The following is a 14,808-nucleotide window of genomic DNA, read 5'->3' as shown; positions in this document are numbered from 1 at the left end:
AATTGTTAAAGATTGAGATGCCCCGGCTCATCTCCATCCAAAAGTGGACTTAACATCCAGCCTTTTTGTGCTTCAAGTGAATTGTGCTTAATTCTAATCAAAGTATAGTCAAGAGCAAATCTAATCAATATTATTAATGATAATGTAGTTTGAGTAATGAAATAATTTTGTTGCCTGACTTTTTCAACTCGATTCCAGAAGCATTGTTATGGCTATGGTACGTCCTTGACTTGCTGTGTGAGCAAGAGAGCACTGAGGAAAAGAAAGCGTGAGAATCTAACTTTACTCCATATTACTTTAATCATACTTGATATAGTGATTGACAAACAGTCAGAGACAGTATATTCAACAAGTGACTCACAGTGGTGAGAGGGGGTTGGACTGTCTAAAATATGACTTGCAGGCCACAAGTAGACCGCAAGCATGATGGAGTATCAAGAGCAAGACTGTGGACTGAAGAGGCTACAGTACATCAGTAGTCATGATGTTCAGTCTTACCAAATAAGATCATTTAAATTCTTAGGTTTAAATATCTGAAGTTTCTAAGAAGCTGAGTTGTAGCATTTTGCAAGAATATACTGAAAAGTTTGATTTTGTTTAAGTAAAATTAAAACTAATACAGGCAAATGAGTATTTTGTCCACATCATCCTCTTCATGCATGTTGTCTTACTCCAAGCTGTATAGGCTCGAAAGCCTACTACCAATTAAGCATATTAGGTGATGTGCATCTCTGTAATGAGAAGGGGTGTGGTCTAATGACCTCAACACCCTATATCAGGTGTGCATAATTATTCGGCAACGTCCTTTCCTTTGGCAAAATGGGTCAAAAGAAGGACTTGACAGGCTCAGAAAAGTCAAAAATAGTGAGATATCTTGCAGAGGGATGCAGCAGTCTCAAAATTGCAAAGCGTCTGAAGCGTGATCATCGAACAATCAAGCGTTTCATTCAAAATAGTCAACAGAGTCGCAAGAAGCGTGTGGAAAAACCAAGGCGCAAAATAACTGCCCATGAACTGAGAAAAGTCAAGCGTGCAGCTGCCAAGATGCCACTTGCCACCAGTTTGGCCATATTTCAGAGCTGCACCATCACTGGAGTGCCCAAAAGCACAAGGTGTGCAATACTCAGAGACATGGCCAAGGTAAGAAAGGCTCAAAGACGACCACCACTGAACAAGACACACAAGCTGAAACGTCAAGACTGGGCCAAGAAACATCTCAAGACTGATTTTTCTAAGGTTTTATGGACTGATGAAATGAGAGTGAGTCTTGATGGGCCAGATGGATGGGCCCGTGGCTGGATTGGTAAAGGGCAGAGAGCTCCAGTCTGACTCAGACGCCAGCAAGGTGGAGGTGGAGTACTGGTTTGGGCTGGTATCATCAAAGATGAGCTTGTGGGGCCTTTTTGGGTTGAGGATGGAGTCAAGCTCAACTCCCAGTCCTACTGCCAGTTTCTGGAAGACACCTTCTTCAAGCAGTGGTACAGGAAGAAGTCTGCATCCTTCAAGAAAAACATGATTTTCATGCAGGACAATGCTCCATCACACGCGTCCAAGTACTCCACAGCGTGGCTGGCAAGAAAGGGTATAAAAGAAGAAAAACTAATGACATGGCCTCCTTGTTCACCTGATCTGAACCCCATTGAGAACCTGTGGTCCATCATCCAATGTGAGATTTACAAGGAGGGAAAACAGTACACCTCTCTGAACAGTGTCTGGGAGGCTGTGGTTGCTGCTGCACGCAATGTTGATGGTGAACAGATCAAAAGACTGACAGAATCCATGGATGGTAGGCTTTTGAGTGTCCTTGCAAAGAAAGGTGGCTATATTGGTCGCTGATTTGTTTTTGTTTTGTTTTTGAATGTCAGAAATGTATATTTGTGAATGTGGAGATGTTATATTGGTTTCACTGGTAAAAATAAATAATTGAAATGGGTATATATTTGTTTTTTAAGTTGCCTAATAATTATGCACAGTAATAGTCACCTGCACACACAGATATCCCCCTAAAATAGCTAAAACTAAAAACAAACTACTTCCAAAAACATTCAGCTTTGATATTAATGTGTTTTTTGGGTTCATTGAGAACATGGTCTTTGTTCAATAATAAAATTATTCCTCAAAAATACAACTTGCCTAGTAATTCTGCACTCCCTGTATTTATTGTAATGAAGAATGTACTCTTTGAGGGGAACATGAATTAGCAATGATGTTCAAAGTCGCGATATCAAAATAGTGCAAAGCTGTTAAAAGTTCATGTAATGTTCTATGGATGTTGATTGATGTTCAAGTAATAGGTTTGGAGTTTATAGTAGGTGCTGTGGACATTCCCCTTGAACGGTCACTCTACTGTGATAACTGTATTTTACTTGGGACTTAAATGCAAGGGCAGGCTTCATAGATGATGTTGGAGTTGGATACTACTATAATTATTAGGTTAGGATTTTCCTTATTTGAATGGAGTTCAAATAATTCCAAATGCAAGTTGAAATCATTAGGTAACTTTATTACGATAACAATGGTAAAATGCTTATTGAATTTTGCCAAAAACTTGATTTACATATAGTTAATGGCAAATTTGGGAAAGATCTGGGTACTGGAAAGAAAACGTAATGATAGCGGTACTAATGAATATGGAATTATATCAATGTATTTTGGATAAATTAGTAAGGAGAAAGAAAAATTCAAAAATAATGGGGAATAAGGAATATTGCTTGTCCTGAAGAGTTTATTTCATTGGTTACCAAATTATTAAGTTGATATAATTCCTGTCTTCAACACCAATAAATTGGACTATAGGGTAATAAAGGGTAAAGGTGTTACTTCAGTAATTAATGACTACTTATTTAACTGCAGAGGGTTTTCTGGAAGACGAGCAAGCTAGTTTTAGTGCAGGTTCCTCAACTGATCATATAGTTGTTTCTCATAATGTGAATTATATTTGAACTATAGGAAACAATTATACAATTTTTTGATTATTTGATTATGAAAAAGCTGCGGAATGAGTTGAAAGTGTCTGTTATAGAGAAAGTTAAACATTGCAGACATAAATTGGAGAATTTTTACAGTTGTGTATAATTTAAACCAAAATACCAAGTTGTGTGTGATGGCCTGAAATCAGTGTTGTTGTGACTGCAAGATCGGGGTTTGACAGGGTGAAAATTTATCAACTCTGCTCTGTAAAAATTTCTAAATGATTTTGCTTATACTAGTAGTAGAGATAACGGGCTATCATTTCTGGCTGAGAAATGAGTGATGACAATGTTGAGGTGTAAGACTTTGTGCTTCTGTACACAGATGATACTGTAGAATTGTCAGAATGAAAAAAATAACAAAAAGAATTTCAGAAGGCTTATTTAGTAGAAAGATAGTGTTGACTGGAGACTGTGTGTAAACCCCAATAAAAGTAAAATTATTTTTGTAAGAGGCAAAGAAAGAACATTCTGTAACTTTAAATTTGCAAACTCTGTATTACAAATAGTGGATGTTAACATTTAATTAGAATAACCACTTGAAAAGTTCAGAAAGCTCTCTATAGTTTATTAACTAAAGATAGATATAGTTACAGTTGGTTGACCAGATAGATGGTCTTACATGTATTGTTTTATGGTTCATAGATGTGCAGCCATGAAGACATTTTATCTATTGATGCTTTCCATGTTAAATATTTTCTCCAGTTAAATAAAATCACTGCAAATTGTGCTCTACATTAACAATTTGGTAGATTTAAGCTGATAAAGTAAGATGTATGATGATTGGTTTCTGGTGTAGATTATAGAATGAAAATAGAAAGAAATTCTCTCTTGTGTTTACTTTTCTGAAAAATCAACTCATGTTAGCCAGGTAGTGTAAGCTGGCTAGCAAATATACTTAAATTCAAATATAGCCAGTTAAAGTTACCAATAACATAAAATTTCACAACAAGTGAAGTTTACTCTAAACTTGCCGTGTACAGCGTGCATCCTGAACATTGTTCTTCTGTTGCATTAAATTTGGCATTATGTTTCTGAGCACTGTGGTTAAAAAGCAAAATATGGAATAATAAAAGTGGAACAAAAATTTACCATGTATAAAATCCATCAATAAGCATTTCAATATTTTTGGTAATGTTTTTAGGGCCTACATTATAGAATGTTTAGGGGAATTATTCAAAATTACTTTAACATAATTTTAGAAAGCACCCTCTTTTTCCTTCTTTCTTGCTAGTTGCTTTAACCTAGTTTAACTTTTATGTTGTATTTCTTGCATGTAGCTTTTTTGTTTCTAGTAAGGTTTCTTTGCACTGTAAGCTTTCACCACCTTGCATTGAGAAGTTACAATAAAAAATGAAAAAAAATGCTTGCAATAAAATCTAAAAACATTAAAAATTCAGCTCCTTTCTTGACATATTTTTGTGAACACTAAATAATAATACTATTCCTAACTATTTATGCCTGCTTATGAAAGAGATTATTTTGACACTTAAAATTGTAAATATTGCTCATTTCATTTTGGAAAAAAAAAACTTCATAGAGGTAAATAATCTGCCTCCATCTCACTCAGTCCCTAGCATCTTCTTCTGTCACACTAAGGCCCTGCATGTCTTCCTACACAGCATCCCTAAACATCATCTGAGATCCTCTTCTTTTTATCCTGCCTGGAAGCTCTGTGTTTCCCATTTCTTTGTCTGATACATCCACTATCCCTCCCTTACACATGTCCAAACTATCTAATTTTGAATTGAAGAAAAAAGGTTAGTCCCTGAATTAATTTTTGCTATTCAGCATGCACGTGATTAAGATCAACTCAGAAAAATGGCTCTAAACTGGCTGGGTAAATTGCCTAGTAAATCCAAGGTCAGTAGTTTGATCCCTAAATCCTGCAGTCCACATGCAAAAGTGTCCTTTGGCAAGATTCTTGCACCCAATGTTGGTGAAAGGAATATAATAAATGACTGCATGATTCTCTGCATGAATGAGCAAATGTGGCTTGTGGTGTGAAAGTGCTTTGAGTGTTCAGTAACAGGACTAAAGTACTATATAATAATATACTATATAATATACTATGACAGCACATTTGCTGCCTTTTATAAATACAATTCATTGAAAGAAAATCCTCCATCAATACTTCCCTCTTCCAGCAGTTGTGCTTGAATTTTGTGCCATTTTTGGGAAGGTGTGCTGCATATTGTAGCTATTTATATGGATACATACCATATGGTGCTACCGGATTCTGTGTCCGGTGTTAGGCTGTGTATTCTATTATTCTGTCTTTGTGGGTTTGTGTGAAAATAAACAAATCAAAGGCGCTAAAATAGTCCAGCACAGACTGCTTATGCAAGGCAGTGGCTAAGGGCCAAATACTGTTTGTTATCCTTTCTGCGATGGCCTGCACTGAGAGAAGCGCTTTTCCTGCCCTCTGACCAATCATTTCAAACAAAAACACGCGGCCGAAGGGGGCGGTGCAGTTTCTGCGCGCGCACACACACACGCGCACACACGCACACACACAGAGATCTGGCGCGGTCAAAAAGGGAAAGTACACTGCCTGCATTAGCTGAATCAAAGGTAACTCAAATTTTATTTACAATGGTTACTAACAATTAACCATGTTAATTGTTTATAAAGGCTAAAATACCGCTAACAATAATTATTATGATAAATGTTTAGGGTTGTAGACTTGACAAGGCAAGGCAAGGCAAGTTTATTTGTATAGCACAATTCAACAACAAGGTGATTCAAAGTGTGACAGAGCTTAGAAACGTATTTTGAGCTCTTTGTGAACTGCATTTGCTTGACAGAAAAGATTTCTAAATGTAATAACCAGCCGTATGCATGTTCTGTATATTATTTTTAAATATAACCTCCCCGGCGGTTTTTTTAATAGAAAATTTGACTTGACGCATAATTAGTACGTCTTACTGCGGATCAAGAATCAAAGAATACTGACGTCCGGAGTAAAATGGTGCGACGGGCAGTCAGAGCAACAGGTGATCTGCGTTCCCGGGCAGAAATGTGATTGACAGCTGTTTTAGCCAATCGGCTGACAGAGGAATGAGGGCACGGGCCAATTGCGCGGTCCCGCAGTGTCAGTATGGGCGTTGTTCCAGGCTGTGCGCACACACAGCGGCAGTGTCATCAGTGGTAGATCCATACGGGACACTGAGGACAGACGGACATGGTGTGTCAGTTTCTGGCGAAGGCTTTGCTGCTGTCTTTGCGGAAATAAGAGAGGAAAATATACCGTGAGCTGAATTTCAGACGCTGTAGATGCAGAAGACGACCGCGTTTCTGTCCAGAGAGATTAGCTGTATTATCTTATCGTCATATGAAGGGTATGTAACACATTTTTTTTTACTAGAAATAAAAACGTATTTTCTTTTCCTTCGATTTAAAGACCTTACCACTGCAAAATTAGTGGAGAATCATATCGTGATAAATGGAAGTATTAAAATGCAATTAGGGATCGAGTATAATACATAAATACCGTGTAATGAAACATGAGTTGCAGTAATTTGAACTTAAGTACCCCTTTGAGCTCCATTATGAGGGACTTCAGCCAGTATGCAATGTAGTAATTGAAAGTTATCATCTTTAATTCACTTTACATAATAATGCTTTGACTCTGATACACCGCAAGTGAACGTAATAATAATTATAAACATATATCTATACATCTTAAAAGCCACATTGTCATTCAGTGAGTAGGCACTTATGGATATTGAGGGTGAAATAAAAAGTGGATTTGCATATTTATTATGTAAGAAAGTATTTAATGTTAAAATAAATTGGTAGACCATGACTAAGCATGGTCACAGTTTCAGTGTCACCATAATAAAAAGAAATAATGAAGTATAGTCTTTTTAATGCTGATTGTGAATGTTTTTATTGATAGCTTGAATACTAATAGTTTGGTAGCATTCTCACTATGTAAAGCAAATGATATAGTCTTTTATATTCTCATATTCAAAGTTTGCATTTTGCTTGTTTTTTTTTTTTGTTTCCATTTGTCATTTGTTGGGGGGTTTTTTTTGGCCACTTGGGGGCAGCTGAACTGAAAGCACTAGCTGACCTTTGCACATTCAGTAAGCATTGAGCAGCATTGACATCAGCTGGAGTCAGTCCAACTGACAAATACACAAGTGTAGTGCGTTAGCTTTTATCTTTGTTTTAGCCTTGACAAAATATTTTCCAGTTTTGTTTGCTAGAAGTCACTATGTTCAGCATTGTCCAATATTCTGAAACTGGAAACGGGTATACCAGTGCTTAACCTGCTGGCTAAAAAAGTAATTATAAGCTTTAAGTTAAGCTCAGCTAAGGTTAGACAGTTTGTGTGGGGTTTTTTATGTAGTATTTGCCTCCTGAACAGGAAAACTATCCCATTAAGGACATTTGAGCCATTGTGTTTGTTTTTGTTTGTTTGTTTATTTGTTTGTTTTTTCTTTTCTTTTTCACTTAGTGGTCTAACTTGGGAAAAGTATTCTTCTTCTGACTTTGGTGCTTTCCAGTTTAAAGATGTGTTGGATTTTATTGCTTGATTTTAATTTTTTAGCTTTAAATGTATTTATTTTTTGTACCTCCAAACTCGTGAACCAAAGTTCACCATATGTTGACCCCAAGTGAATTTACTATAATAAAATCCTATCTTTGTCCCCCGCCCCGCCTAGTTCAGTACGTGTAGGAGTTCTGCTGAAACAGGCTGACTTGGTTTGATATGATCAGTAATAGGTGACTTAAATTAACCAATAAATAGAATTTGTTATGTAACTTACACCATTCAGTTTGTTGACTTTTTGACTCTTGTTTATTACTAAGTGACTAGATTGTTATATTACTGACTGAGCAGTAATGTCTTTGAACCTGAGAATCCTTGGAAATTAGATGTAATCTTTGTCCCATCCATGTTCTTTCAGGTACTTGGTGCCATCATTTTGGAATCTAAACAGTTCTTTGGACATCTGTTGGACAGTTGGCTCAATCCTTCCAAATTCACCTGCCTTTCCCCATGAGAAAAGATGGGGAATGGATTTTCGGAACAACCTAGCTGTCTCTCAAACATCCCGTTCTTCCAGTCTTTCCACATTGCCATCCTTGGACTAGACTCTGCTGGAAAGACCACTGTCTTGTATAGACTGCAGTTCAATGAGTTTGTAAACACTGTTCCCACCAAAGGTTTCAATGCAGAGAAAGTCAGAGTGCCACTGGGAGGCCACAAGACTGTGACTTTCCACTTCTGGGATGTGGGTGGTCAGGAGAAGCTGCGCCCCCTGTGGAAGTCATACACGAGATGCACAGATGGCATCATATTCGTGGTGGACTCTGTGGATGCAGAGCGCATGGAAGAGGCCAAAACAGAGCTCCATAAAATCGCCAAGAGCTCTGAGAACCAGGGAGTTCCCCTGCTCGTGGTCGCCAACAAACAGGACTTGAGGCACTCTCTAGGATTGGCTGAAATTGAGAAACTGCTGGCTTTGAAAGAACTGGGCCCTGCTACACCCTGGCATCTGCAGCCAGCCTGTGCCATCATAGGAGAAGGACTCAGGGATGGCCTGGACAAACTCCATGAGATGATACTGAAAAGGAGAAAAATGCTTCGGCAGCAAAGAAAAAAGAGATAAACTTTTCATGAGATAGACGTTCCTATTGTTTCGTATGAAGGAAACCTAAAAAAAGGAATTTGTCCTGTTAAGCTTCAGGTTTAAATTCAGTATGCTGAGTTTTATCAGTCAAAACTGAGCTTTAGGATTCCCGGTCTATGTTTATGGTCATATGTTTATGCTGTTGATCAAGAAATGCACATAAAGGAATGCAGTATGAAGATGAGAAAGTTTCAGATATGTGTGGATATGTTATAAAGAATTTATATGGATTGCAAAGTATTGAGGGTTTGGGGTCTGGAAGGGCGATAGAAGTTGTTTTAAGGATGTCTGTTCCAAACAATATAACCAAAAATAATTTAAGAAAAGACTTGGCCTAGATGAAGGGTTATTTGGTGAATGGCTGAACAATGATTTATTTTACTATTTCATGTGTTGTTCTGACTTGTTTTGTTGTTTTGATTTTGTTTTGGTTTTTTTACACTGGACTTTGTGAAAGAAAAGTATTATGTTTTTATTGTATTATTATTATGCGTGTGCTTGCTGTCTTATATCGCTCTTTTTTTCAAAGCACTTTAGGTTATCACTTCCTATGGAGTTTTTAAAAAGATAAAAGTTATGTCAGATTTTACAGAAACATGTACAGCAAATGCTACTGAACAGTAGTTGGTCCACATTGGCCTCATTGTCTTTAGACTGGTTATGCAATATGTTTTATTGAATAAAACATGTAGAGCAATATTGACTGCGATATTGTGGCTATTATTTAACAGTTAATATTTAAACAGCAGCCACATAAAGGCTCATTTATTCAAATAATAGCAACACTAAGCTTTAAGGAGCTGGTTTGAGTCTCCAGAAAAAGATTATTAGCAGTTTGTTAAACAAATTTCCCAACAAGGCATTAAAGCATTCAAGAGCTGCTGACTAGCTGATGTTACAAGTCTAGTGTTTGCATGTGATAAGGAGTGTTTCCAAAATGCATGCTCAGCCAACCTGACCTCTAATTGTCACGTTCTTTTTGGGTTTCATTTTACGCAGCCTGCACACTAATTGTGTGGAACAGGAACACACCCAAAGGTTGAAGTTCCATTTATAAGATTGTGTCCCGGGAAACTCAGACATGTCTTATCATAGCCTGTATTTCCCTACAGATTGTCAGTTTCAGTGTTTTCTAATGAGCTAAGAACACACAGAAGTCAAACCTTCTGTAAAACTGACAGTAAAATAGCATTAACATCTTGGCCCCAAATTGTCATCAAAAACACAAGCCAAATCTCTTTAGTGGAAAAAAAAGAAGTTTGAATGTGTTTTTTGCTTTTGCGTACTTCAGTGCAGTGGGATAAAGAGTGCACTGATGCGTTACTGCTCAGACATGTTGTCCTCAGAGCTTGAAAATGTTGTCAGGGCAGTCTGGAGGCCTGACCCAGTACAACAGGCTGGGGAAGGAGACTGTGAAGCCAGGGGCATTACTGAGTATTTTTGGACTGAGTTGGCGAGGATATTTTGTCCACTGCATTAATGCCATTTGTTCTCTCATTCCTTTGAAACAATTAATGACTGTAAGCCCAGCAGGCCAGTGTAGAAGCAGCTGGCTTTCTAAAATAGCTGTGTGATGCAGATTGGTAGTTTGCACTCCACTCTGACTAAATCACCAAGTTTCCTCACCACATAAATATCTGTTCCAATTAAATGTCATAATTATAACCTCAATGTGGGATTTTGGTGCTGTTTCCCAGGGGGCCTGTCACATATAGAAGGATAAGCTTATGTCCTTAGTGTGGGATTTTACACATTTGTATGACTGAAAGGCAACAGCAGGAAGTAAATGAAGGAATACTTTCAGTAGCTTTCAGTATTTAAAGGCAGAGGGAAACAGGAACTAATGGGAAGACAGCAAGGAGGAATAAATGCTACAATGGTACACAGTGTTTTGGTTACATTGTTGTCAGGTTGCCAGAATGACTCATTTTTGTCAAATGATGAAGCATGTTTTTGTATTTAGAAGCCCAGGTGCCTCTTGTTTGCCAAGGAAGGAAACTCAAAGGGGCACAGACATTTTCACACTTTTCCTGATTCCACTTCCCTCTCTCTGCAAGCAAGCCACGTCAGCTTTCTGTGTGTGCGCAAGTCAATTTTATGTGTCCTATCTTGTTTTGTCTTGTTATGTTCCTCAGGTCATTTCTACTGAAGCACTCACCAGAGAATTCTAATAATTACTGGTTCTACACCAAGTTGCGTATTAGTTTTTGGGACACAGTTTAAATGTCCATAAGCACATGTTGATTCTGGTAAGGATAAATATGGTGGTTATAGAAGCATAATTTTTTTAAATACTTTTTGGATGAAACAATAGTTAATTATACATACTTTTAGTGTATTTCCAATGGGCTCACTCTGTCCTGTTCTTTATCCATTCTTATTCCTGTACACTCAGCAAAAAAGTATCTGACTGTATCTTTATCAGTATAAAGTCTTGTGAATGGCATTCTACACAGGCAGTACTTATTAAGTGAAAACAGTTTGAGATCATTTGAACTTTGTGATATGACTTGTTATCCTGCTGATAGCAGCCATCAGAAGATTGGTACATTGCGGTCATAAAGCGATAGAAATGGTCAGCAACACTCAGTGTCTGTTAAGTATTGTTTAAACAATACGGCCTGCCTTAGAGGCTCAAAATGTGCCACAAAAACATGGCCCAAATTATTATACCACCCCCAGCAGTCAAAAGGGTTGATACAAGACTGGATGGATCAATGCTTTTATGCTGTTTACACTATTTTCTGACCCTGTCATTTGAATGTCGTCTGACCAGGCAAATATTTTTCAGCCCTCTATTGTCCAATGTTATTTAGCCTGTGCAAACTGTGGCCTCAGTTTCCTGTTCTTGTGTGGTCTTCTGCTGTTGTAGCCTATCTCCCAGATAACAAACAGTCATTGAAACTATGTTAAATCAACATTGGACTGTCAACCTAAATTTAACTGAATCAAGGCTGAACACTGATGTTTATTTTAATCAGTTTTGCACACTTGTTTGATATTAACCCTTTCACGCATGAATTATGACAACCTCAATCTGGATTATTTTTCTTAAGTATTTGTATTCATCTTTAGGCATGAAAAAAAAAATTTGAACTTCATTTTTTCACACATGTACTTTTCAAAGAGTTTTTTTACATGTCCATTTAGGTGGACAACTGTATGGAGTGACACATCAGTGTCCAATGTAGTGGTTTATGTGCAAGTATACCATCAACACTAACAAATACAAGAAAACAGCCTTTGAATGGCTGTCCACTGTAGTGACAACTATACGTGAAAGGGTTAAAACAACTTTGAAAGATAAATAGAATTTCAAATTGACCCCTTTGTACCCTTAATTTATATTGAAACAGCACTTACATGCTTCAAGGTACATTGTCTTCTGCATTCAGAGATGCTCTTCTGCATATCTTGGTTGTAATTAATGGTTATTTGAGTTACTGTTGCCTTCCTGTAAATTCAAAGCAGTTTGGTCATTCTCCTCTGACCTCTAGCATCAACAAGGCATTTTCCCACAGAACTGCCGCTCACTGGATAGGATATACCTATAGGGTCAGAAATGGACCCTCTATTTGTAAGAGTGCTGTGTCCTCAATGAAAAGTGAATTACGGTGAATAGATGTTCTCTTCATGTATGATCCATTAAGCATTTAACCTCATATGGTGTGTTTGACACAAAAACACTCACAATGTATTTAAAAAAAGCACACAAACTGCAATACCTCATCCATACAACACCTCTCACTAATTTTTGCTTTTATACTGGAACCATATCAACTGCCTGAGGCATGATTGAGATTGGCAGTTGTTTTCCAGCTTGGGCGGCATGAAGCTGAACATGGTACAAAATGTTCTTCCACGTGAGAACAGATTTTTCTACAACCAGTGACAGAAGCAAAGTGGGAGGAGGTGCTGGTTTCAGGAGGATTTCTCCACACTGTAAATTCTCGTGTCAAAGTTTGCTTTTAATGATATGCTCAGTGTTGCTAAACACAGTCACGCCCTTGAAACACCCTCAACGTAGGAATGCAAGTTGTCGTGGAAACTCAGACTCTTTAACTGTAAGAGGTTTGTACCTCCTTTCTAATACTGTCAGCTTTGTTCCTGTGATATTTCCCTCCCTCATCATTTTTACATAGGTGATTGTAAATACTGCAACAACCAATAGCCATAAGGTCTGTTGAAGGATGAGGCTATAGTATGGAGAAGAAGATATGCCTAAGATGAAGTAAATTATTGTTTGTTAAAGGTGACAGTAAAAAAAAATCACACCATAGGTCAAGGATTTTGATCTTTCACTAGATTGTTTTGATTAAAATGCTTCTTTCAGAGTTACAGTTGGCCAGAAAGTCACATAAATGAATGACCACCAGTATATATGCTAGAGTGTTTGGGTGGTGAAGTGGTTAGCAATGTTACTTGACAGTCCAAAGGGTCTGTCTTTAAATCTGCTGGCAGTCTGTAGAATTTTAAGAGATGTTAAGGATTAAGAGACGGCCTTTACTTTCAAACCATTTTAGACATAAAGGGTCTTTTCAGTGACATGAAAAAAAAAGCTTTAAACATTTCACTTTTTAACCTAATCCCAAAGTTGTGTATGTATCTAGTAGTCATACTTTCAACAAGTTTTAACTGGGTGGGACAATTCATAAATGCTGAATGACCAAAATATCTCTGTACGTGATTTACAACCAGTTGTAACTCCTACATTGTGTGGTTAACCATGCAAAAGGCTATATTTAATCCAAACCTAACCATCTAGTTTTGGTGCCTAACTCTAACCAAACAATGACAGAAAGAGGGGGGGCAGCTATGCCTGATTTGACTATGATTTATGTATGTGTCCAAAATGTGTGGATTTCCCACATATTTCCCATAAGCACTCAGACCCTAGGTAGATAAGTACTGTAGATGAATGGAAAACAATTCTTTAACGGTTCAACTAACAGAAAGGGTGATCTTTTTAGGCAATGTTTGAAAGCTTTAAAAGATGATTTTTTTTCTATATTTCAGTTTGCAACAAAAACTATGTACAACATTTAGATGTTCTCCAAAGTCACTGTCTTTTCAAAATAAATTTTCAGTGTGTTTTTTCGCAAATGTTTGCTGGGTGGGTGGGTGAGAGCATGACTAAAGTTAAACCTAATGGTTTCAAGAATGATTTTCCATGCACACCACCTACTGCATCCCCACGAGTCTTATCCAGAGAAACACTATAAACATGTACTTGGCTTTTCAGATGTTGTATGCAAGTGGTTATTTATGCTTACAATATGCTGTTTTAAATTGGCCTTGCTGCAAAATGTTGAGACATGAAATTGCAGTGATAGGAAAAGCTGGAGGCTGGTATGGATAGGACTTGCACTCGTATGAACTTCATATTAAACGTAAATGATTCACAGAGAAATAAGGTCAAATTAGGTATGAACTGAAAGTGAACTTAAATGTGAGCACATGTGCTCACATTTCGCAAATATCTTTTTTGACCTTGAACTTGGGACTGCACAGTTAATACTCCTTACCTTCCAATGCAAGCGTTTAAATATAGACTGTTTCACAAAGAAAGCTTTTTTGGAGATAAGGATGTGGACACATTTGGTGCACTGAAAGAAACCGCTTGCAGATAAAGCAGGAACAAGTTAATACACATACTTGTGCTGCATGCCTGTGACAGTAATGTTTGTGTCAAACTGCACCACTGCACTTTCCCATAAATCAGCCTCCAGAGGGTTCTCTCATTCTGCTGAGTTTTGAGATTTACCCTGTTGTGTACTTAAAAAGGAGACTGCAGTACATGCGTACTTGTAGCCTGCTTATTATGCAAGGTTATCATGACGGGTTTCATTTTTCTTCCCCCCAGTCTATTGAGAGCTAGTGGCCTATTTACATGTGAATTCCTCCTGCAGCCCTGCAGCCTCGCTCAAAGTAGCGAACGGGGCCACCTGCAAGGGGAAAGTGGGGAGGAGGAGGAGGAGGAGGAAGACACGGTTTGAGGAGCTACAGAAGTGTACTCCTGTTTTCTTTGGTGCAGAGACGAAAAACTGGTTTCATTAATTCTTACGATACATAGAGGGTAAGCTGTGCCAAAGTGAACAGAGGTCAAACTGACAGAAATGTTGTGCTGAATTCACTACTTTACAACCTATATAAATGCTGGGATTACAGCAAAAAAAACCAAAAACAGTCTTTGC

The 14,808-nt window shown here is 37.7% G+C and overlaps 1 protein-coding gene across 2 annotated transcripts; it reads left to right on the top strand.

The window, feature by feature from the left end:
• The first annotated feature begins 5,468 nt into the window (after positions 1-5,468).
• Positions 5,469-9,031, top strand: arl4aa (ADP-ribosylation factor-like 4aa). Of its 2 annotated transcripts, none has more exons than XM_026185618.1 (2): positions 5,469-5,543; positions 7,889-9,031. In XM_026185618.1, exon 2 carries the CDS (start codon positions 7,991-7,993, stop codon positions 8,591-8,593), a length of 603 nt encoding a protein of 200 aa, XP_026041403.1. In that variant the 5' UTR covers positions 5,469-5,543; positions 7,889-7,990; the 3' UTR covers positions 8,594-9,031. The 2 variants fall into 2 exon arrangements, with proteins under 2 accessions (XP_026041403.1, XP_026041402.1); XM_026185617.1 differs by lacking the exon at positions 5,469-5,543 and adding an exon at positions 6,067-6,310.
• The last annotated feature ends 5,777 nt before the right edge of the window (positions 9,032-14,808 follow it).

Source organism: Astatotilapia calliptera, chromosome 11 (assembly GCF_900246225.1).
Source record: "Astatotilapia calliptera chromosome 11, fAstCal1.2, whole genome shotgun sequence".
NCBI classification, from domain to species: Eukaryota; Metazoa; Chordata; class Actinopteri; order Cichliformes; family Cichlidae; genus Astatotilapia; species Astatotilapia calliptera.
The sequence above is the reverse complement of the archived record's forward strand: the minus strand, read 5'-3'. Positions and strand labels throughout refer to the sequence as shown.

What these genes read in the sequence shown, in the direction of transcription:
- arl4aa (XM_026185618.1), top strand. Translation starts at nt 7,991, where the DNA reads ATGGGGAATGGATTTTCGGAACAACCTAGCTGTCTCTCAAACATCCCG.